Source organism: Triturus cristatus, chromosome 2_2 (assembly GCF_964204655.1).
Source record: "Triturus cristatus chromosome 2_2, aTriCri1.1, whole genome shotgun sequence".
Lineage (NCBI taxonomy): Eukaryota > Metazoa > Chordata > Amphibia > Caudata > Salamandridae > Triturus > Triturus cristatus.
The window spans coordinates 1,056,644,333-1,056,669,119 of NC_140582.1; the positions used below are offsets into that span (position 1 = coordinate 1,056,644,333).

The window sequence follows — 24,787 nt, forward strand, 5'->3', positions numbered from 1 at the left end:
GCTCCTGCACCTGTACCCTCACCACTGGTATAGTGCACCCAGCTAGAGGGGTGACTGATCTATGCCGGGGCAGTGGGTTGTAGGCATGGCACACAGGGATGTGTGCCATGTCGACACTTCACTTCGTTCTGCACCAAGACACGCTGTCTGCAAAGGCAGTGTGAGTGTCAGGGTACAGGACCTCGAAGGGTGACACAATAAGTGCTAATTGGTTTTAGGCTTCAATGCAGTTTTAGGGAAAGAACATAGGCCCTGGGTACCTGATTAGCAGGAGGCCAGGGCACACTCAGTCAAAGCACATCAGCAAATAAGCAAAAAGTGGGGGCAACCATGCAGAAAGAGGGCACTTTCTCACAGTGGCTACAAGGTTTACGGTCTGCCTTGCGAAATATCGACTCCGACCAGTGGGTGTTGGATATTATCCAACATGGTTATTGTATGGAACTCCCTTCCACACCTCCTAACATACCATCTCGTAACCATAAACTTTCCCCACAACATCAATAGTTTCTCAGGGAATAAGTCCAATCTTGGACCTCTAATCAGATACATTCTCTTAAAGCATTTTCACATGGTTACTCTCCAAGACATCATACCTCCGTTACAACATGATGACTTTATGGCAGCACTTAACCTCAGACTCCTACTTTCCTATTCCTATTCACCTGGCACATCAATTTCTAAGGTTCATGATAAACAAGCAGCATTTCTTCGGGGCCAAAACTGCACCCAGCGTCCTGACTGTCTCGCGGTAGTAGCTGCCCACCTGTGCAGATAAAGCATACATGTATTTTAATATGTATAAAGCTATGGAGGTGGATGTCCTGGGTCGACCCTGCCGAAGTGGCAGATTGATCTGGGCGTTCCCCTAATGGACACTGATTGGGCCAGTTTGTGTGCCTTGACGAGGACTGTATAGCCACTATTGCCTCAAACTAGTCCGCTTTTTATTTCCTCCATTGTACATATGTGACAGTCTGCCTGGCAAATTCAGCCAGGCCCGCGTAATTTATAAAGGGTCCAGGCCCTACCTGCAAACTCTGCATGTGCGTCCTCAAAGGAGGTTAAATGCTCATTGGGATAAGTCCCCCAGCAACTGACCTGACAGTCCTGCCACGCCTGAATGGACATGCTGGCCTCCATGCACCAGGACAAGAATCCAACCTGGTAACTCCTGATGGAAGGGCGCCCTCCTAAGGAAGGTCACCAGCCTCTGCCACACACAAGTGGTCTGTCTAACCACATACGGTAAAGTGTTCGATATGTCACCTGTATCACCAGCGCTGGAAGCTAGGCACTGTCAACCAAACCCGCTAGCAGTTGTTTCTTCCACTTGCTTCTGTCCTCTATTCTCTGGACAGCATGTTGCATCATGGCAGCAAAATAGAACTCTAGCAGCTGCACCTCCAGAAAACCTTCCTCGTAACTACTCAAGGTGACCGGCACCACCCTACTGCATTTACCAGCCCAAATAAGTAAGGTGAGTATGAAGTTCAGTTAACTGAACACTCTTGAGTGCAATGAGCACAGGCAGTCCTGAATGGTATACAGGCAGCAGAGTAAGAGCATCTTAGGAGGATGCTAGATTCCTTTTTTGTTTGTCCTGGAACATGTTGCCATTGTTGCTCATGGGCAGGAAGCAATCTGATATTTAGCCATAGTTGCTTCTCCTTCATGTGCACAACCATCACTCCCAGGTAGCGGACCAACAGTTTACATAAGACTTTTACATCCAAGTTTATCATTGTAGGCACCCTCTCCAGGTGATGCCGAAAAGTGGTTACAATAGCCGCTCTCAAGGTCACCGTAGCACCCTCGTCTGTGATCAAATAGGATATTGGGGTAATGGTAGCTTCCCTGCGCAGACTCCAGGCCAGCAGCCTTCCCAACTGGTCACCATCCCGTTGTAACTTCTGACAATACGGTTCCTCTTCTCTACATGAGGCCAGATCAGATAGATCCTGTGCCTGCATATCGACTAATCCAGTCTCCACCACCTGAAGGTCCTATTGTAGCTGGAACCACCCCCTCCACATTGCCCCTCCCCCCCTGCTCCCCCTTGTCGAAACCCAGATATTGCCCCCCCACCCCACAACACTACCCTCATAGCCTCCCATTCAGACCCCCAACTAAGCACTATGTAGCCGGTCAGCGCCTAAGACCGCACATCCTTACCAGCCGCATCAGGCAGAAACCTCCAAATTGGTTTCTGCTTGGCAGCCGCTGCCAGCATACAACAAATCAGGGAGTGGTCGGGCAAAAATCTGGTAAGTGCGTGGAAGCAAACTGCTCAGCAGTGGGGACACCACCCATCAGCACCCTGTCCAGTCACCTGAATGTACCCGGGAATGGCATGTATACGCCTGCAGTGATGGGTGAAGCAAATGTCACCAAGCCCCAAATTGTGCATCACCTCCCTCAGAGCTTTAGTCATGTGGGGTGAAGTACCCACCCTAGATCGCATTCTATCGAGGTCCCTGTTGATCACGCAATTAGCCACCTGACCAAAAGAGGGGGCGCATCTGCATCCTGACTCACCAAGTCCTGCATAGAAGATGTTCGTCTGAAAATTGAAAGGAACTGAGTGGCATGCCATTTAAATATAGATAACAAAAAAAACATTCAAATCAATCCTTTGTATTGATCTACTTGTAGCAGCTGAAAAGCACTGAGCACTTAAACCCTGGGCTCCTACGGTGGATATGTTATAGAATTTCTGTCTTGATGTGAGATGTTTATATAATGTTTTTACAAACTATTTGTAATCTAACAAAACAATTTGTCTGTAGATGTTGGATGTTTGACAAATTTTCTTTTCCTTTCAGTTCTCTTGCTTTAACACTGTAGACAAATTATCACATTAACTAGCACAGCTGTGATTTGTAAACACTAACGTCTTATCAGTGTGGAGGTTTGGTTAAACTGATTTGAAATTAGTTGGCCAAATAATGAAATATCAATTATAAGATTGATGTTCTGATTCAGACTTGTAAAAAGTTTTTAACACAAAGGTTCCTTAATAAATGTGTGCTATGTTTACAGCGGGAGCAAATGTTTGCAGCACAGGAGATGTTCAAGACTGCAAACAAAGTAACCAGGCCAGAGAAGGCTCTTATTCTGGGGTTCATGGCAGGATCTAGAGGTATGGATAACTAATTTATGACCTATTTATTTCATGGACAGCAAATACAAATGAGAAGTAACCAGTGGCAACTTTGGAAACAAATTATACAATTAGTTTGCTTTGCTGGAAGAGTTAAAGGTTGATGCCGTGGGTTACATTTTTTGTTTTAATTATCACTAAGTGTAGGTTTTGTTTTTTAGATATTTTTAAGTGTATTTGAAATTCTAGCCAAGTGGCTTTGCGATATGTATTTTCTGACCGGGTTTGGGGTTGCATTTCCCGAAGTAAAGAAAACCAGCATTTACAATGCAATAGGTCTCGCATTACTGAAAGTGAGCTATTGGAGTTGCAAATAATAGTGCTATGTCAATCGCTCAAACTTTCAGTAATGCGAGACCTATTGCATTGTTGACCTCGGAGCACCATCATACAATCGTCTCTGCTCACGGGACATGGTTACACCCCACAGTATAGGGTAACAAAAAGCAGCGCATGACAGGAACCCCAGAAGCAGCGCATAAGTGCCCATTACAGGCAGTAGTAGAACCTGCCTATCTGCGACCAGCTGCAAAACTGGTTCTGTACAGTGGCAGCTGCAACACTGGACGCCTACGAACCTCATTCGTGCATGCTACAACCTCCTTTTTGTTCCAGCTCAAAGACCTCAAAGGCAGCTTTTTAATAAAAAAATTAGTGGAAGCTGAGTTGAGCTGTTCAGTAACCAATAGCAATTTCCTGCTGCGGTATAGGGTGGTGCCTGGGCCAAGAGCAGCAGTACTCTGGAGGATGAGACGGAGGGGGCAGCGGAAGATGGCACGTTTAACTAGAGCCATCCGGTGTCTACTTATGTCAGAGGATGGCTGAAGCACGGTATGGCGCTTTAAAAAAAAAAAAAAAATAGTACAAAATCAAAAGTAGTGCCTGGAATGTTTCCTTTGTTCCCACGGTGCTGTTAGAAATGCAATAAATTGTATTTTAAAAGTCAACTTATTAGCTAGCTTAATCTATGTACGAGACCTGCGTGAAACTGCCAGGAATACCTTGTGATCGTGTATGTTCGGCTGCAGCATCCCTCTTCTATGCTCGTGCCCACCTCTTACCCAGAAAGGAAAGAACCGTCCTGCACGTGCAGTCGAAGCGCAACACATTGCTTTTGATTAAAAGGTAAGTATTGAGCTCTCAAAGAAATCATAAAAAAAAAAATTACAAATGCCCAGCAGCAGCCACTCGGAAAGTCAATTTCATTCACTTTTGACCCATGGGGTCTGTGTGTCAGTGATTTCTAGTGAGACAGGCGATGGGTGGAAGCCCCTTTTTGGAACCAAACTTGATCGGGGTGGTAATGTGGTGAAGTTGCTTAGTGAATGCACACACAAACTGCATAGTGCATGGTGATCCGATCGGCGTTATCTGCTCTGTTGTCGGTCTGTACGGTCCGATTTTCTTCCAACCAGCTGTGTTGGCATCCTGCCATATGTTTCGGGCTGTGAGTGAATCCTGCAGTTTTGGTTGGGCTGTGTGTATCTACACTGCATGTTGGGCTGCGTGCATCCTGCTATGAGTGCTCTGCACAATCAACCTTATGCGCTCTGTGCTTAGCATCCAACACTATGTTAAGGTCTGTGCATCCTGCGCTTTATATTGGGCTGTATCTGTGCCCTGCAGTGTGTACCAGGAAGTGTGTTCAAACTGCAATCCGTACAGGTTCAGGGGCATGCTTGAAGTGTCGTACACTGCTGTTGGATTTCAGACACTGATGAAAATAATCTGTGACTTGTTCCTTGCGAGATGACTCGTTCATGACGTAGGTAGACACCAGATGGGTGTAGTCAGAGGATGGCTGAAGCACGGTGTGGCACATTTAAAAAATATTTAAAGTTAAAGCACAACATCGCGGCATGTGGCGAGCACTTTTTGTGTAAATATAAAACGCAAGCACAATTAAAAAAAATATATATTTAAAGATAAAGCACAACGTTGCGGCGAGCACATTGTGTGTAAATATAAAGCGCCTGCACAAGAGGTGCTGCCACCATATTTAAAATTAAAGCTGGACCTCGCAGTGAGCGATGTTTGTAAATATAAAGCAAGCGCAAAAGCATCCACATAAGTGTCCGTCTGTAGAAAAATGTAAAGCCGACACTAAGGCTCAGACAGCATGTCATGGCTTCTTCAGCAAGACATTAAGTAAATATTTCTCCCCAACTCCAAATGCAAGCTAGAGAGTAAGGACGCGTGTTAGAAGGGCTGTTCTTATGGGAGGGAACAGGAGAGAGGGAGGTACTAATGGACTACTAAGCCTATTAACGAATCAAAAGCCACCATTGACAAAAGACATGAAGAGAAGCCTATTGTAAAGATGGGTGGAGCTTAATGCCCATATCCTGAATACAGCATGTCTTTAAAGAAACTGTGCAGACGCTGCTTAGGCGTGAGCCTAAAAATGTGAGTTTAATTGAAGCAGCAAACACCTGTAACTTCTCTGGAACACCAAGTGATTGTAGCTGGGTTTCATGGGTTTGGTCATCCCATGATGCATACAAACAGATTTGAGTCACTTTTTCATGCGTAGTCCTGTAATTTCTATAAAGTTAAATATTACAAATCTTGTGTTTCAAATTAAGCTACATACCAAGAGTTGTTTAGTTTCTCCTGTCATCACTCCCTAATTTGTGGGTTCTAGTCCTTTTAGGAGACCATGGTACCTTATATCCAGTTACCAAGAGGTAAAGAAAAATTAAGTACTTCTGATGCTTTGTGGTGGGATAGGAAAGTTGTGCTTCAAACGGTTTGAATATCTAATGGCCCCTGACCCACTATGCTTACACTGTAGTTCTTAGAGGAGGAGTCTTGACTGGAACCTGGTTCATTGTTTGAACAATATGTACTCTTTTTGACTTTCACATGGATAGTAAATTTGCCATTTGCTTGCACGCCAGCAAGATGAGCACTGCTCAAGTTCGAGGCATGTGGGCTGCTGAATTCATATCTGTGCATAGATCGCCGCCTAGTGTTGGGTCCGGATGTTTGCACGTTGTTGTCCTGGAAGAGTCTTCGAAGTATCATGAGATAGGTGACTCCTCCCCTGGACCACAGTGCGCATGGGCATCCTCTCCATCCTCAGATTGTTTTTTTTCCGCCATTGGGTTCTGATGTGCCTATCTTAGCTCAAGTTAGGAAAATTAGGTTTACGGCCAAAAGGCCTTTAGGTTTCATCGGTACTGTTCCCGTTCGGTATCGACTACTTTCTCTACTATTTTAGAACTTTCTTCCAGCTTTTCGGATCCGTTTGGTCCGAACATCAAACTTACATCGACGATGGAATCGAGGACTCCATTCAAACGGTGTCCTTTATGCCACGCAAAATACCCACACATCGACGTCCACCCGGTCTGCAACAAATTTCTCTCATCGGATCACGACGAGTCGAAATGTATGGCCTGTGCCTGATTCCGATCGAAGAAGACTCTCCGGAATCGACGGGCGGCGAGATTAGAAGCGCAGCAATCGGCGCCTGCCCCGGCCAACATCTTCCGCACCGAAGACTAGGACGCCGAAAGCGTGGAAGAAGTAAACTCCAGCCCCGCTTCCGAACACGATTCCCGATCGGAAGACGACGACGAGGTGCTTTTTCACAGAGAAGAAGTCGTCGACTAGGTAGGAGACTACGATGAGGCCTTTGGGGCCGAAGAAGATAGCTCTAGCGAGGAGCCAGGCCCACCCGTCGATACGGAGGCCGACAAAGTGCGTCATCATAAGGCTCAGGTCCAGGGATCGCATCCGGGCCTTACCCGAGATCAATGTCAAAGTTCTTCGGCCCCGCCTTCAGGCCCGGCCTTGAACATCCACCACGAGCCATTATTACCGAAGACGACTGGGTTCCCTTCAGCGAAACCGAAACCAATCGTCGCACCAGTTCCACCGAAACCAAAAGCGAAACTGGCTGCAATCGGCTCGAAGGCCTCGAAGCCCTCCACTCCTTCGACGCCAGCAAAGGCCGTCGGCCCCAAACGCAGTAAAAGGGATTTCGGCGCCGAGCTCACTGCAGCGGATATCGGTACAGAGACGAAGAAAAAGGCCCTCGGTACCCACAAAGCGCCTCGGCCTCTGGCACCGAAGCCATCGGCCCCGACCACCATAGTCAAAATGGCCGCACCATCTGCGTCGACGTCGAAGACAACGGGCCACGCCAAGTCGTCGACTCCAACATCCATCGATACCTCTCGTCGGATCGATGACCCCATGGCTCCAAAGCAGTCGACGCCTACCTCCAAGGTGCCGACCGGTTCCAAAGAGCCTTCTGCGTTCTCCGTACAACAAGTCGCGGCATCGTTGCAACGTATCGGGGAACAGGCAGCCCTCCGATCCACATCGGGCCCCGACACGCACAAGGCTCCGAATGCACCCTCTGCGCCAACCAACATCACTTTTGGCTTGCCGCCGTCCACGGCGCCGAAGGTGTTCGAGATCCGAACACGTGTCCGCCAGAGACAGTCCCCGTCTACTGGACACACAGACTCTGAGCCTTCACAGCCACAATTCATCGACGCCAACGCTGGTAAACTGATGCTCCGCAAGCTTAAAATCACGCCAGAGAGAGGATTGGACTCCTACGGAATCCCTCTCAAGCACAAATTGCCAGCAGGTTCGGAACCAGTTCTTCATGAACGCTTACAACCCTCCTATCGCGATTCCCAGTCCTTTTCTCCTACGCCTCCAGAGACAGACGCAGTAGAGAACTATATGGGAGATACCACCTACCCTGGGGATGTTGATCCTGACGAGCATCTGCAAGACCCGGATCGGGCATGGGATGACCCTACTGACTAGGGTACCGCGCCAGATACCCATGACACGCAGCTTTACAGCGCAAAGACATCTCCCACAGAGGACACTGCTGCCTTCAATGCCCTCATAGAACGGGCTGCTGCCAATCATGGAGTAGAACTCCACTCTGACACTGTTGAGGAAGACTTCCTAGTGGACACTTTCGCCTCTTCCGAAAGGACTGTCAAGACTCTGCCCATGTTAAAAGGGGTTCTCAAACCTGCAAAGGACATCTTTAAGGAAACAACCAGGGCATGGGTGCTAAACCCAGGATTGAAAAAAAATACAAGCCCGCACCCGGAGACCCTATGTACGTTGGGGGTCAGTTACCTTTGGACTCCATGGTGGTTGCTAACGCTCGCAAACGAGCCCATTCGCAGACAACAGGTGATGCTCCTCCCCCAGACAAGGAGTCCAAAGTGCTGGAGACATCGGGCAAAAGGATTGCCGCGCAAGCAGCAAACATCTGGCGCATTGCCAACACACAGGCACTCCTGGCCCGTTATGATCGTTCCCACTACGACACACTAGAGTCACTACTCCAACATTTGCCAGACGAATACAAAGAGGCAGCAGAGCTCCTCATCAGAGAGGGACAACTCCTCACCAATGCATCCATCAAGTGCGCCCTGGATGCTGCCGACACAGCGGCAAGGGCAATCAACACCAGCGTCCTGTTAAGACGACACGCATGGTTGAGAATCTCAGGCTTCAAGCCGGAGATTCAGAACAACATCTTAAATCAACCAGTCAACCCCGACTACTTATTCGGCCCTGAAGTTGACACTACCCTCAAATTAAAAAAGACACTGACTCGGCGAAATCAATGGGTGCTCTGCAGACGCTGCAGTTTCGTAGTGGCTCCTTTCGTCGCCCCGGGAATAGAGGAGCAGCCAGAGGCCAGGGGTCACAGCAGCGATACACTAAAGGGGGCACACAGAGTACAGACGATAAAACCAACAGAGGTGGATATCGTGGCTCCAGCACCAAGGGCAGAGGACGTGGTTACGGCAACACCAGGTCCTCACCCAAAAACAAACAGGGACGCCCTCTCCCTTCCCCCCCCCCCGACCACATAACACCTGTCGGGGGGAAGACTCCAGAGGTTCCTGTCCACGTGGAAAACCATCACCACAGACAGGTGGGTCAGGGACATCATCCAACACGGTTACTGTCTAGAATTAACCTCCACTCAACATACCGCCAAAGCACCGTCCTATGTCCGTAGAGCACTTGGCATTATTGCAGCAGGAAGTGCGAAGTATGCTGCAAAAAGGTGCAATAGAGGTCGTGCCCGTCAACCAGCAGGGGACAGGGGTGTACTCTCTGTACTTCTTAATCCCAAAAAAGGACGGGTCGCTCAGACCTATACTAGACCTGAGACCGCTCAACCACTACATTCTCTCAGAGCATTTCCATATGCTCACCCTACAGCAGGTTCTCCCGCTACTCAGTCAGGGAGACTTCCTAGCAACACTGGACCTAAAGGATGCGTATTTCCACGTCCCCATACACCCTTCACACAGGAAATATCTCCGGTTCACTATTCAGGGGCAGCACTACCAGTTCAAGGTTCTCCCCTTCGGAGTAACAACAGCACCCAGGGTCTTTACCAAGTGCCTAGCAACGGCGGCGGCACATCTCCGAAGACAACACATTCACGTCTTCCCTTACCTGGACGACTGGCTTGTTCAAGCAAAGTCAGCCCAGCAATGTGCCAACCACATGTCCCTCACCATTCACCTTCTTCACAGTCTGGGATTCTCACTAAATTACCCCAAATCACATCTCCAACCCGCCCACGTACGACAGTACCTAGGCGCGACCATAAACACTGGCGGCCACAGCTCAGCCAAATTTAGTGAGGATCAACAGCATGCAACTGCTGATCTCAAAGTTCAAACCTCAACACTCCCTTCCTGCGCGAGTGTTCATGCAGTTGATAGGCATGATGGCCTCCTGCATTTTCATAGTCCCGCACGCGAGACTACATATGCGCCTGCTTCAGGAGTGCTTAGCACGTCAATGGAATCAGGCTCACGGGCAACTAAAAGACCTAGTGTTGGTGACCGGTCGGGCATACAACTCTCTGCATTGGTGGAATCCACAAAAACTTTGCAAGGGCCGACCGTTCCAAGAGCCTGTTCCACAAATAACACTGACAGCGGACGCCTCTCTCCGGGGTTGGGGAGCTCATGTACTCACTTACACAGTGCAGGGACTATGGACAACGCAACAAAAGAAGATGCACATCAACATTCTAGAACTGATGGCAATCTTCCTAGCCATGAAGGCCTTCAAAGTACACTTGTGCAACAAAGTCGTGTTGATCCGGACGGACAACATGACTGCCATGTACTACATACTGAAGCAGGGAGGAACACACTCTCCACAGTTGTCTCATCTGGCTCAGAGCATGTGGAAGTGGGCCATTCAGAGGAACATATTCCTCATGGCGGAACACCTCCCCGGCAAGGACAACCAGATGGCGGATCTGCTCAGCAGACACAGCCACCAGATGCACGAGTGGGAGCTACATCAGTCAGTTCTCCAACCGTACTTCCAACAGTGGGGTCACCCAGACATAGACCTATTCGCCACAAACGAAAACGCAAAATGCCAAAGCTTTGCCGCCAGGTTCCCACATCCACAGTCTCAGGGCAATGCGATATGGATGAACTGGTCCGGCAGATTTGCGTACGCTTTTCCCCCAGCGCCATTAATACCTCTAGTGGCACGCAAACTGCGACAACACTCACTGACACTCATCCTAGTTGCTCCCACATGGGTGCGCCAACCATGGTACACCACCTTTCTAGAACTTTTCATGGTGCCGCATCAAAGGCTGCGGATCAAACCCGCACTTTTAACGCAGAACCATGGCGAGATTCAGCACCCAGATCCGCAACAGCTGAACCTGGCAATCTGGCTCCTGAAGTCTTAGAGTTTGGCTACCTAAAACTGCCACCTGACTGTATGAATATCATATCAGGAGACCCACTACCAGAGCTTGCTATGCGGCTGAATGGAAAAGGTTTGTCATTTATTGTAACAACAATGACATTAACCCGCTGGACGCATCCATTCAAAACATTATCTGTTACCTCTTACACCTATACCGATGCAATCTGGCATACACCTCAATACGTGTCCATTTAACCGCAATAGCAGCCTATCTCCAAAACAGGCAGCACCTCTCTTTATTCAGAGTGCCTGCCATCAAAGCCTTCTTGGAGGGACTCAAACGAGTAATTCCCCCAAGACTCCCACCAGCACCGATATGGAACCTCAATTTGGTCCTCACCAGACTGATGGGTCCACCCTTCGAACCTCTCGATTCATGTGAGATTCAATTCCTCACCTGGAAAGTAGCTTTCCTAGTGGCAATCACTTCGTTAAGAAGAGTTGGTGAACTCCAGGCACTAACCATTCAAGAGCCATTCATACAGGTTCACGCAAACAGGGTTGTACTACGTACCAATCCCAAATTCATGCCCAAGGTGATATCGCAGTTCCACATAAATCAAACTATTGAACTGCCTGTTTTCTTTCAAAATCCACAAAATGTCGCAGAGAGAATGCTCCATACACTAGATGTTAAAAGAGCCCTCATGTACTATATAGACAGGACTAAAGTCTTCAGGAAGACGAAACAACTCTTCGTTGCCTTTTCTCCACAACACAAGGGCAACGCCATTTCCAAAGCAGGTATAGCCAGATGGATCGTTAAATGTATTCAAATTTGCTATCACAAAGCAAAACGCACATTAAAGATTCCCCCACGAGCCCACTCAACACGAAAGTTAGGGGCGTCCATGGCTTTCCTAGGAAACATTCCTTTACAGGAAATATGTAGAGCAGCCACATGGTCCACTGTACATACATTTACCAAACACTACTGTGTAGATGTACACTCAAAACAGCAGGCAGCTGTAGGACAGGCTGTTCTCAAAACTCTTTTTCAGACTGCTGCAGCTGGCACGGGTAGCCGCCGCTAATAGGAGGTACTGCTATGTATTCTATGCACAGATATGAATTCAGCAGCCCACATGCCTCAAACTGAATATGCTACTTACCAGTATGCATCTGTTCTTGGCATGTAGGGCTGCTGACATTCATATCGCCCACCCTCCTCCCCGGCGCCTGTAGCGGCTGCAGCACTCAGAATTACTGTATAGCATGGTCATCACTTACTGTATCTACTCCATCACTGCCACAATGGCGAAAAACAATCTAAGGATGGAGAGGATGCCCATGCGCACTGTAGTCCAGGGGAGGAGCCACCTATCTCATGATACTTCGAAGACTCTTCCAGGACAACAACGTGCAAACATCCGGACCCAACACTAGGCGGCGATCTATGCACAGATATGAATGTCAGCAGCCCTACATGCCAAGAACAGATGCATACTGGTAAGTAGCATATTCAATATTGAACTCCAACCACTATTTGATATCAAAGATTATATTGTCCCCTTCTGTCAGCAATTCCAGCGATTGGAAATTTGAAAAACGTAGTCCTCTTGGGCAGTTGTTACCAAACTTTTTCGAGCCGTGGCTCCTGTGACCTACTGGCCGTTGGCTGTGGCTCTCCATTATGTTAATGTATTTGGGTGGTGTTGGGATGCAAGCCCATCCTTGGGACTACTTCCATTTTGTTCCCTAAAATGAATTGGATTGAAGCTAATTAAGGTATTATCATACAGCCTGAAAACTTAGAAACACGCCTATTGCTCCGGAATTACACCCACAAGTCTAAGACCCCGCCTACAGGGAAATAGGTGGGGATTTGATCCATGAGCATTGCTTTGCCCAGTGGGTGTTCATTTTCTCGTGGGTTTAAACTGATTCACCAACACTGGCTCTTTTACTGGAGAACCAATGATTTATTGAGGAGACTCTTATTGTGCTATTGGTGGGGTTCCTAAGAAAACAGCAAGCTGATGGTCTATCCCTTCACTAATTGGACTAAACCTACATTTGGGATGAGGTGTATGCTTTAAGTCGGTGTACTGCTCCAGCCTACAATGCAATTGCCATTTTGGGGAATTATGGGGATTCTTTCCTTCATTAGTTGGGTCAATCTACTCCTCCATTTTACTGCTTGCCTCCCACCCATTGCATTTCAGGATTCGCTTTGCACTCATTTCGTACATCCACTCCAAGCCCCCTCTCCCATTTACTCTTCCCCTTCCATTACCCTTACCTGCAGCCTCGCCGCCCTGTACAGCAATTTTCAGTGTCTGTGCTGGGCGGTGGTGACTAGCTCCAATCCAGTGAGACTGAAGGAGGGCTGTTTTGCTGGGTCGCTGTCCCTGTCTCTCCGAACAAAAGAGCCTGGGGAAAACGGTTCAACTGCCACTGAACACCCTGTACTGCACAGGCAGAGTCGGCTGCTTTATGGTCTTAAAGACTACAACCCTCATGGCTCCCTGCGCTTGTGTGTACTGTAGTAACTAGGTTAATACTGTGTGTCATTACCACGGAAACAAAGACACAGTGGAGTCCTCGGCTACCATCACCGCATGCATGGTGTACCTGTAAACAGAAGGGATTCATCTGAAAGACAGTTGTAGATTCCTTACCTTGCAATTGCCACCAGGCAGCAGACTGGATCCAGAGAATTGTTTTCTCAGCAGTAGGTGTTGTCTGTCGACTCCACATCTGTCGCCGTGGTCGCCAGGATGATGTCGTCGTGCCTTCTTAGACGCCACCCCTGAGCCCTGGCACCAGCCTCGTGCAGATCCAAAGAGAACTACCCCTTTAGTCATTTTTTTACTAGGCTTTTATCAACATTTTCTCGACTACTTGTGTGCCAGGAATTTCCCGCCATCGGACCTGCTTCAAGCCCTACAAGACCTGTCAAACTGATGTCTGTGACTGACCTGCACCTCGTGTGCCTTTGGTGTCTGGAGTGTGACCATGACCCGAAGTCATGCTCCGACTGCCCGGCCATGAATTCCAAGTCTTTGTGGGAGCGGTCCCGAAAGCTCGTTGAGGCCCGGTGACCGTTCCACGTCGCTACTGGGTCTCGCTTGAGGGTAAGGTCTCAAAACAGATTGCGGAGCCTCCACACCTCGTCCCACTCAAGGTCTTCGAAATCTTAGGGTAAGTCGAAGCCCAAGAAGGCAAAGAAGTACCGGCACGTTTCGCTGCCTTCCTATCAGTCTGCTGATGTGATGCGGGACCCGGAGCATCGTCTCTCTAAGGCTGTCTTCAGTGCCTCCTTCAGAGACGACTCCGCCTCCCATGTTTCTGGGAGCCGGGGTGTCCCCTGCCCAACATTGTGCATTTACGAAGCCCTTCACAATATCTTTGCGCAGCCTGACTTCGCCTGCGCGCCTTTGGGCCCTGCGGAGCCAGTCAGGGGTCCTGTGCCTTCGATGCTAGCTGCTCCGGACCCCATGCCGGAGGGCCCCCGCAGATCCATGCCTTGATCCGGATCAACACCGGTCAACCTTCCGCCGGCTGTCCCCCTGGCCAACGTCTCGATCCTCACCCCCGAGTTGGACCCGGAGCTGGACCGATGTCAGTCGACGTCAAATCTGACACCGGAGGGTACTTTTGTTCCCTTGTTTATCACTGGTGGTCCCCATTGCCCAGAAGGTGGTGTTGAGGATTAGGAGGGGTCGCTGGACCCTTTGGCAGACCAGCTTAAAGAGCCAGTCTTGAGACAACCTGGGTGACACCAGTGGTCTGGACACTTCTCCAGACCTTGGAATGATTTCTCCCCCTACCGTGGCTACGGAGGAGGGAGCTTCTTGCGCTGTGGTGGTGTGAAGGACAGCCAAGGCCTTGGGCCTGGAGCACCCTTCAGTGGCAGTCTGGATCAGTCAAGAGCCAGGTCTTGAGGTCCCTCCTGAAGCTGTTCAGGGTTGGCGAGCACCTGATGTTCACTAGGAGCTCGTTCCAGGTTCTTGCTGCGATGTAGGAGAAGGCTGTACCTCCGGTTTTGTCTCTGTGGATGCGGGGGACTTCTGCCAGGGCGAGGTCGGCGGAGTGGAGGTTTCTCTTGGGTGCGTGAAAGGAGACTCTCTCGTTGAGGTATTTGGGTCCGATGTTAAGGGCTTTGTAGGCATGGGTGAAGAGTTTGAAATTGACTCTTTTCTCGACGGGGAGTCCGTGGCGGTCATGTAGGTGTTGGGTCATGTGCTCTCGCTGCGGAGTTCCGAGGACGAGTCTGGCTGCAGCGTTCTGGATGGTTTGGAGTCTGTGTAGCAGAGTTCTGTTGATTCCTGCATTGAGGGCTTTGCCGTAGTCCAGTCTGCTGGTTATGAGTGCGTGGGTGATGGTCTTTCTGCAGTCTGGGGGGGATCCATTTGAAGGTCTTACGGAGGATGCAAAGGCAGTTGAAGCTGGTGGAGGCGACGGTGTTGATCTGGCGGTTCATGGAGAGGGAAGAGTCTAGGATGATGAGGTTTTGCGCGTGGTCGGTGGGGGAGGGTGGGCTCCGAAGGCGGACTGCCACCGGGTGATGTCCCAGGCGGTGGAGTAGTGTCCGAGGATGAGGACCTCTGTCTCCTCTGAGTTGAGCTTAGACAGCTGTCCTTCATCCACGCTGCCACTTCTTTCATTCCTTCCTGGAAGCTGAGTCTGGTGTCTTTGGGATTTTTTGAGAGTGAGAGGATGAGCTGTTTGTCGCCGGCATAGTATACGATGCTGAGCCCATGTGGTGTGACGATGGCGGCGAGGGGGCCCATGTAGATGTTAAAGAGCGTAGGGCTGAGAGATGATCCCTGGGGTACTCCGCAGTTGATGTTCGTGGGTTCGGAGCGGAAGGGAGGGAGGGAGACTGATCCTCTGGGTTTGGCCGGAGAGGAAGGATTTGATCCAGTCGAGGGCGGATCCTTGTATCCCGGCATTGTGAAGTCTGGTTGTGAGTGTGCAATGTGAGACGGTGTCGAAGGCCACGGAGAGGTCTAGCAGGATGAGGGCCGCTGTGTGTCCTTGGTCCAGTAGCTTGCGGATGTAGTCGGTGGCGGCTAGGAGGGCGATCTCGGTGCTGTGGTTGCTACGGAATACAGACTGGGAGGAGTCTCGGATGGAGTTATCTTTGAAGGCGGTCAGCTGAATGTTTACCAGTCTCTAGGTGACTTTGGCCGCAAAGGGGAGGAGAGAGATGGGCCGGTAGCTTTTCAGGTCCGTAGGGTCGGCCGTTGGTTTCTTGAGTAGGGTTTTCACCTCCACCTGTTTCCATTTGTCTGGGCAGATGCCGGACGCAAGGGAGGCGTTGATGGCGCGACCATGTTCGGGTGCGATGGCGGTAGTGGCTCTGTGGAATATGTGCGGTGGGCAAAGGGTTCGTAGGTGCTCCTGAGTGGGTTTTCTTCATGGTTGCAGTGATGAGTTTGGTGGTGGCGGGGACCCAAGTCGTGATGGTTGGTATGTCTGAGGTGGTGGGTAGGGGGTGGTGTCTGGGGCTGGTTCGTTGAAGTTGTCGTAGAGGTCCTTGATCTTCTGATGGAAGTAGGAGCTGAGCTTGTCGCAGAGTTCCTGGGAGGGTGTGACATCCGTGGCTTCGCAGGCGGGTCTTGCGAACTGTTGTATGACGTTAAACAGTTCACTTGCGTCTAGCATTGGTCTGGATTTTGTCCTTCATGAAGGTCCGTTTGGTGTTTTTTATGAGCTGGTTGTATTCCATCAGGGCGTTCCTGTGGTCGTTCCGTGCTTCTGGAGTCTTCTGGTTCCGCCAGGTTTTTTCTAAGCGTCTTCAGGTGTCTGGCTTCTGGGAGTAATGTGAAGAACCAGGCGGCTTTCAGCAGTCGTTGCTTGGCAAGGGGTGAGTGGGGGGGGGGGGGGCGGGAGTGGTGTGAGGTTGTCCGCGCAGCAGGAGATCCAGCTGTGAAATTCCCTGGCTGCACTGTTGGTGTCGGTAGTGGCGGCGGGCTTGAGGAGTTCTTCTGTGACCTTGCTCCAGTTCCGTCGTGGGGCAGGCTTGTGTGTGTGGTGGTGGTGGTGGTGTTGAAGGTGAAATGGACGCAGTGGGGGTCTGTCCAGGGGGGCTGGGTAGTGTGGCTGAAGTGGATGTTTGCTCCTCCTGTGAAGATGGGGTCGAAGGTGTGACCTGCTCTGTGGCTGGGTGTGTTGACTAGTTGCTTCAGTCCTAGGTTGGTGAGGCTGTCGAGGAGAGCACTGGTGTCGGGGTCGTTGCCTTTGTCCAGGTGGAAGTTCAGGTCCCCAAGTAGAATGTAGTCCGTGGAGGTAATGGCGTGGGGGGCAGCGAGCTCGGCGATGGTTGTTGAGGGCTGGGTGCGGGATCCTGGTGGTCTGTAGATGAGGGTGCCGCGTAGCGTGGTCTTGGAGCTGGTCTGGATCTGAAAATGGAAGTGTTCTGCGTTGGGCTGGTGGTCACTTGAGGTGGAGAGTCGGAGGGTGGTCTTGTGAACTATGGTGAGTTCCCCCCACCCCCCCCTCCCCCCCCTCCTGTTCGGTGGGTGTGGTCCTTTCTCTGGATTTTGTATCCGGCGTGGATCGCGGTGGCGATGTCTGGGCCAGAGGTGTCGTTGGTCCAGGTCTGTGAAGAAGGCGATGTCTGGTTTGTGGGTGTAGATCAGGTCTCCGATGTCAATGGCATGTCGGTGCAGGGAGCGCATGTTGAGGAGGATGCAGGTCAGGTCTCTGGTGGTGCGAGCATCGGGCAGGCAGTCTGGTTGCCGGAGCTTTGTCGACGGTGAAAGATGTGCGGCAGGTTTTGCAAGAGAACTGCCCGTGGGTGGTGTTTGGTGAAGCTCTTGCGCAGTCGGTGTGTCTTTCGGGGTTGAGTGGGGTGAGGGTTGTTTTGGCGTACCAGGGTCCCTGGCGCTGGTCGGGAGCAGATGGGCTTGCCTTAGGCGTGACTGCGCAGCGGTCGGCATATGTAGGGGAGGAGGGCGGGATCAGCAGGAGTGGTGCTGGGTCGGGGGCGGGGTAGCAGGAAAGGTGAGAGTAGGTTGCGCGGGGGTAGACCCCAGTCAAGCAGTGAACCAGGGGAGCGCAAGAATTGAACACCAACACCAGAATGCGCAATAAAACAAATGAAAATGATAAACAATTAAGAGGAAGAGATACCACAAACGCATGGAGACCTGCGGCGCAGTCACGGCACCCGACTCAAACCTAGCCAGGACGGAGCACAGTGCCGCGGTTGACTGATCCGGCGGAGCTGCTGGGGAGAGTGCTGGCCTTCGCCCAAGAGGTCAAGGAGTCGCGTGCGCTTCCCCGCAACGGTCAACATATGTAGGGGAGGGGGAGGGGGCAGGAGCAGCGGAAGGGAGGCAGGAGCAGCAGAAGGGAGGCGGGAGCGTTTGGGGGGGGGGGGGGGAGGGGGCCGCAGGGTCAGGAGTGGCGGGAAAGGTGAGAGTAGGTGGCGCGGGGGGGGAAGAGACCCCAGTCAAGCAGTGAAACATGGGAGCACAAGAATTGAATGGCAACACCAGAATGCACATTAAAACAAATTAAAATGATAAAAACAATTAAGGGGAAGAGATACCACAAACGCAAGGAGAGACCCTTCAGTGGCTGCTGCCTTTTCAGCTACAAAGCTGACTCGGCGCTGGAGTGCGTAATCAATTTTCTGGCCTACCACCAGATCCTTGGGCCTCGCGTCTTCCCGTCCACCTCAGTCTGCTTTTCGCCCCTTTTGTGGCTACAAAAGGGGCGCCCAGCTATGTTCGACCCAGTCCAGCCACTGGTTTACGCAAACTGCCCAGCTTCTTCGTGGCCCCTGATTTGGGACCCATCACCCTGGCGGCTCTGTGAGCCAACGTGCAGGCTAGTCCACACCTCTGCCCATTCTCCCCGCCACCCCAAGCCTTCATAGTCTGACTTATCAGGGCCACCAACGGCCAGTGGGTGGCAGGATTTGCCATCACCTCCCCCATTGGCAAATCATCACGTTGTACAGGTGGGTTTTGTAAACAGTCAGAAGGGTCTACTCTCTCCCCTTCAAGACTGCCCCTCCATCATTGCCACCGTCCTTCGATCGCATGTCTGAGGATCATTTGGCTCTTCTCTGCCACGAAGTGTCAGCTCTCTTGGTCAAGGGAGCTATAAGAGGGTTCCTGCGCCAGAAGTAGGTCGTGGTTGTTGTTCCTGCAAGAAGGATAAAGGCCTGCGTCCTATTCTAGACCTCCGGTCCTGTCTGCAGTTTGACCCTGGAGACTGGATGGTGGCGCTGGATCTGCAGAATGCCTATTTCCACATCCCATCCTGCCAGTGCCAGCCCATAGGCGCTATCTGCGGTTCATGGTAGGCCACAAGCATTTTCAGTTCACTGTGCTCCTCTTTGGCCTTACCAGTGCCCCTCGGGTGTTCACGAAAGTGATGGTGGTCACAGCTCCTCTGCGCAGATAAGGGGTTCCAGTCTTCCCCTACCGCGACGACTGTCTGTTGATGGTAGTCTCCCACCTCCAGACTACGGCAGACCTCCTGCATTTCCTGGGGTTCACTATCAATGTACCAAAGTCACACCTGACCGTCCCGTCCCCCCCCCCCCCCCCTTCCCCTAGTTCTCTACTAGAGGTATCTTCATCAAAGTCATAAGCACTGAATATATCCCGCCCATGTGCGGGGACCCCAGAAATAATAAAAATAGTATATGAAAAACATCCTGGGTCTCTATCGTCTGGGTCTCTATCGTCTGGGTCTCTATCGTCTGGGTCTCTATCGTCTGGGTCTCTATCGTCTGGGTCTCTATCGTCTGGGTCTCTATCGTCTGGGTCTCTATCGTCTGGGTCTCTATCGTCTGGGTCTCTATCGTCTGGGTCTCTATCCTTCAAGTCCTGGCAATCCCACCAAGACAACCCAGGCACGGACCTCCGCGCACTCAGCAAACAGTCAGGACCACATTAGATGGTGCAAAAAACAGTGAAGATTTATTCCAGGAAAATCGCTACCAACTGATCAGGCTTAGTGCCTGCCATGACGCGTTTCGCTCGCATCACGCGAGCTTGATAAGATGACCAGTCTCGTGTTCGAAAGACAGAATAAATAACAAGAATGGCAGAGAATGCTCACATGCCCTTCAACACAAGGCAAACACTGTGACAAAAAATGAAAAACTGACTATATACCAGCATGTAAAAGCCTAAATTGCGAAATACAGCAAAATAGCAGGTCATGACTAATTGTAATGAAAGTGAAAAACAAAAATACATTGTAATGTCAGGTTGCATCTAAGCTGAAACACAATATTTGATGTCCCTTAGTTGGAAAAAGAAAGTCCCTGAAAAATATATAAATATAAAAATAATTCATTGTATATTGCTAAACTGCTAGTGCAAGATTATAAAAGTAGTCCTGATAGTGTCAATTGACCAATAGGCAGTACACAATATATCGTGCAACATTAATATACATATATAATTGTTTTTCTCATACCAATGCAGCCCCCTATCTAGGAGGCTAAACAATGCAATAACAAACTGCTTTTGCAAACACATGTATGTATAAAAAACAGGGGGGCAAGTACCACTTTAACTTTTTTTTTTTTTTTTTTTTAGGAGTAAACCTCATGAAAAACTGCAAAAAAGCAGACATTGTTAGCCTACAGGCTGCATTGTAAACCGATAGCATAGAAAATGAAAGAATTTGTACACAAAAACCCCCAGCTTCCCGTCATGCCTCAGGGGTGAGTTAGGTCAGTTGTTCTTTGCGTAACCCTGAAGGTCAGGGCACAAAGATATTATTTAACAATGAAGCAATCTCATTTGCCTGGGGAGACGGGTGGGTTGCTTATGACTTTGAGAATACTCCTGGAAGAGAACTAGGATTACGGGGAAGTAACTTATCCCCCTCTTCCAGGGGATCCTCATCAATAGTCCTAAGCACTGAATAGAATAGCAAGTCCATCTTCCGTCTGCAATCAATCAAAGCCTTTCTAGAGCGCACTACTCACCCGTGAGTCTCAAGGTGCTTGATAAAAGGGGGTGGGGGGGGGGGCGGGAGTGCTGCTACTGATCGAACAGCCTGGTCTTGAAGTCTTCTGAAAGTCAGAAGATCTTGGGTCTCTCGCAGGTGGGTGGGGAGGGTTTTCCATGTCTTGGCGGCGAGGTGGGAGAATGATCTGCCGGCAGTGGTCTTTCGGGGGATGCGTGGGATGGTGGCAAGGGTGAGGTCAGCGGAGTGAAGCTGGCGGTTCGGTGTGTAGAAGGTGAGTCGTTTGTTGAGGTATGCTGGTCCGGTGTTGTGGAGTGCTTTCTGAGCGTGGGTCAGGAACTTGAAGGTGATTCTCTTGTTGATGGGGAGCCAGTGCAGGCCTCTCAGGTGGGCAGTGATGTAGCGGGGGATGTGGAGGATAGGCTTGCGGAGGTGTTCTGTATGCATTGAAGTCTTTTCTGGAATTTGGCCGTGGTTCCCGCGTAGAGGACGTTGCCGTAGTCCAGCCTGCTGCTGACTAGGGCCTGGGTGACCGTCCTGGTTCTGGTGGGTATCTACCTGTAGATCTTGCGAAGCATGCGGAGGGTGTTGAAGCAGGAGGAGGAGACAGCGTTGACTTGCTGGGTCATAGAAAGTGTTGAGTCCACGATGAACCTCAGGTTGCGGGTGTGGTTGGTGGGTGTCGGTGCAGCTCTCAGCGTGGCCGGCACCAGCAGTCGTCCCAGACGGAGGGGGGGAGCCGAAGATGAGGACCTAGTCTTATCAGAGTTCAGTTTCAGCCGACTGGTCTTCATCCATTCTGCGACGGCCTTCATTCCTTCGTAGAGGTTGGTTTTGGCGGTGGTCGGGTCCTTGGTGAGGGAGAGGATCAGCTGGGTGTTGTCGTACGAGACGATGTTGAGGTCGTGCGATCAGACGATGCTGGCGAGCAGTGCTATGTAGACGTTAAAAAGGGTCGGACTGAGGGATGATCCTTGGGGTACGCCGCAGGTGATCCTGGTGGCTTCGGATGGGAAAGGGGGAGGTGGACTCTGGGTCCCGCTGGTGAATAAGGAGGTGATCCAGTCCAGGGTTTTGTTGCGGATCCCTGCGTCGCGGAGGCGTGTGCGTAGGTTGTGGTGGCAGACAGTGTCGAAGGCGGCCGAGAGATCCAGGAGGATGAGGGCCGCGGTTTCGCCGTTGTACAGCAGGGTCCTTATGTAGTCGGTGGCAGTGATGAGGGCTGTCTCGGTGCTGTTTGCTGCAGAAACCGGATTGGTATGAGTCCAGGATGATTTCTTCTAGGAAGTGGGTCAGTTGTCTGACAGTATTCTCGATGAATTTTGCAGGGAGATGGGCCAAAAGTTCTGGAGGTCCGCCTTGGGTTTCTTGAGTAGGGCGTTTATCTTGGCGTGTTTCCAACTCTCCGGGAAGGTGGCGTCTCGAAGTAGCGGTTGATGATCTTCCGTAGTTGGGGTGCGATGATGGAGCTCCCTTTGTTGAAGTTGTGGTGGGGGCTGGAGTGGATGGTGTTCATGATTTTGATGGGGTCGTCGTTGACGTGGTGCCAGGAGAACAGTAGGCCGGTGTGCTTGGGGGGGCGGTGAGTCTGAAGTGTCGTTTGTTGGGGGGAGGGGGTGTCTGGGTGTTGAAGCGGTCATGGATGTCTGCAATCTTGCAGTGGAAGAAGGTGGCTAGGGAGTCGCAGAAGTCTTGCAACGGTAGGATGTCGGAGCTGGGGTTAGCAAGTTCTTTCATGATGTTGAAGAGCGGTTTGCTGTTGTGCCTGCAGGCAAATGAGAGAACGACCTGCAACAACCGCACTAATCAGCTGTTTAACAGATTCCTCAAGGAGGCCTGGCCTACTTGGGTGTCTGCTCTGGTGTCTGAATCTAGACAATAGTGCCTTGTAAATGTATGGACAGACCTCCAAACTGCCGCCTTACAGATCTCAGAGATGGGCACGTTATTAAGAAAAGCAGTCGTAGCCGTCTTTCCTCTCATGGAATGCGCCTTGGGAGCAGGCCCAAGGGGTTTTTGTGCTAATTGATAAGCTAACTTGATGCATGAAACTATCCACCTGGAGATGGATCGCTTTAAGGCTGGAAAACGTGCTCTGATCGACCCATAGTTAATGAATAGTTGATCAGACTTTCTAATCGACTTGGACCTATCCAGATAGAACTTTAAAACTCTGTCAAGTGAGTGCAAAGCCCTCTCAGCTGGAGTGGAGGGATTGGGGAAAAGAGTCGGAAGTGAAATGGTCTTATTCACATGGAAATCTGACACCACCTTCGGAAGGAAGGAGGGATGAGTCCTCAACAGCACCCTATTGAGATGGAAAACAGTGTACGGTTTCTTTGAACAGAGCGCTTGTCTTTCGCTGCGATCTGAGCGCTACCAGGAAAGCTACCTTCCACGTGAGGTGTTGCAAGGTTGCTTTGTGGATAGGTTCGAATGGTGGACCCATCAACTTTGTTAGCACCAGGTTAGCTCCCAGGGCGGTGAAGGAGGCCAGACCAGAGGGTAGACCTTTTTAAGACCTTGTAAGAAGTCCTTCACAACCTGCAACTGAAAGAAGGACGGATGAGAAGGAAGTGTACGGTCTCCTAGCTTCTTTTAAGATGGTCATGCAGTCATGTGGCAGTCCTAAATGACCATACTGGAGGACCTCAGGAGCCATGCTGCCACGTTCAGTGAGGGAAGGTTGGGGTGATGAATCCTCCCGTTCATCTTGGACAGCAGGTCTGGTCTGCACGGCAATCTCCTGTGTGGGAATTCTGACAGGTGTAGAAGTTCCGGGTACCACCATTGCCTCTGCCAGTCCGGAGTAATCGGGATCATCCTTGTGTGTGTGTTTGGTCACCACTTTCGGGATGAGTCGAATGGGTGGAAAGGCGTACACAAATTCCCCTGACCAATGTATCAAAAGGGCATTCCCCTTCGACCCTGGCTGATAGAACCTTCAGGCAAAGTCTCAGTATTTTGTGTTTTTGTCGTCCACGAAGAGGTTGATGCTGGGACGACCCCTCGCCTGGAAAATGTTTGTGACGACCTTGTTGAGTACCCAGTCTTGTCAGTCCTCGAAGTGTCGACTGAGAGCATCCGCTTGTGAGTTCTGCTCCCCCGGCAGGTGTACCGCTATGATCGATAGGTCCTTGCTAGGAGCCAATGCCAGAGAGCTGGAGCTTCCAGTGAAAAGGTCTGTGAGCGAATTCCTCCCTGTTTGTTCAGCTAGTACATGGTGGTGGTATTGTCGGTCTGTACTAGAATGGAGTTTTCATGAATAGAAGGGAGGAAAGCCCGGAGTGCCAGATGAACGGCTCTCACCTCCAACATGTTTGTGATATGACTGCTCTTTGATGACCATTGTCCTTGTGTCTGTAGAGACCCCATGTGAGCTCCCCAGCCTTGGAGGGAGGCATCCGTAAACCGCGTCTGAGTAGGAGGTGCCTGATGAAAAGGAATCCCTACTTGGATATTCTCCTTCGTGTACCATGGGATGGATGCTCTTGCTGCGTTTAAGAAATCTATCTTGTATCAGTGAGCTGTTTGCTGATCCCATTTGGTTCACAACCAAGCTGCTGCCTTGAAAGATTTCTTCAAAATCCTTGCGATCTTTCTTGGGCAGCTTTTCCATAAATCTTTGAAGAGTCCCACAAAGACCTGTCGTAGCGTCCCAAAAGCTTACTGTGAGAAAGTGGCTCTGTATATACTGTTCCTTAATAGGTACAGGGTGTACAGAGTCCACAGTCCCCAAGGGTTTGACAGAGGCTAAAGTTAGATATAACCTTACTCTCTAAAGTGGTAGCTTGGTCGAGCAGTAAGGCAGTATCAGAGGACAGTGTAAAGCATTTGTACACACTGTCAGCAAATGGTCTCACACACTCAATAACTGAACTCTAGTCCCAATGGTTTATATATAAAAAAATATATGTTTGTTTTATTTTAGAACCAACACTTGGCAATAAAATGTACTTTCTCAGAATGAGATGCTTTATA

General features: G+C 50.4%; 1 protein-coding gene across 2 annotated transcripts in view; it reads left to right on the plus strand.

Moving 5' to 3' along the window:
- Nucleotides 1-24,787, plus strand: part of NELFA (negative elongation factor complex member A) — a 305,468-nt gene that overhangs the window by 261,813 nt on the left and 18,868 nt on the right. For both annotated transcript variants that reach the window (XM_085642556.1, XM_085642557.1), the window contains one exon: nucleotides 3,043-3,142. In XM_085642556.1, the coding sequence (XP_085498682.1) occupies nucleotides 3,043-3,142 (100 nt within the window). The remainder of the gene's footprint in view (nucleotides 1-3,042; nucleotides 3,143-24,787) is intronic.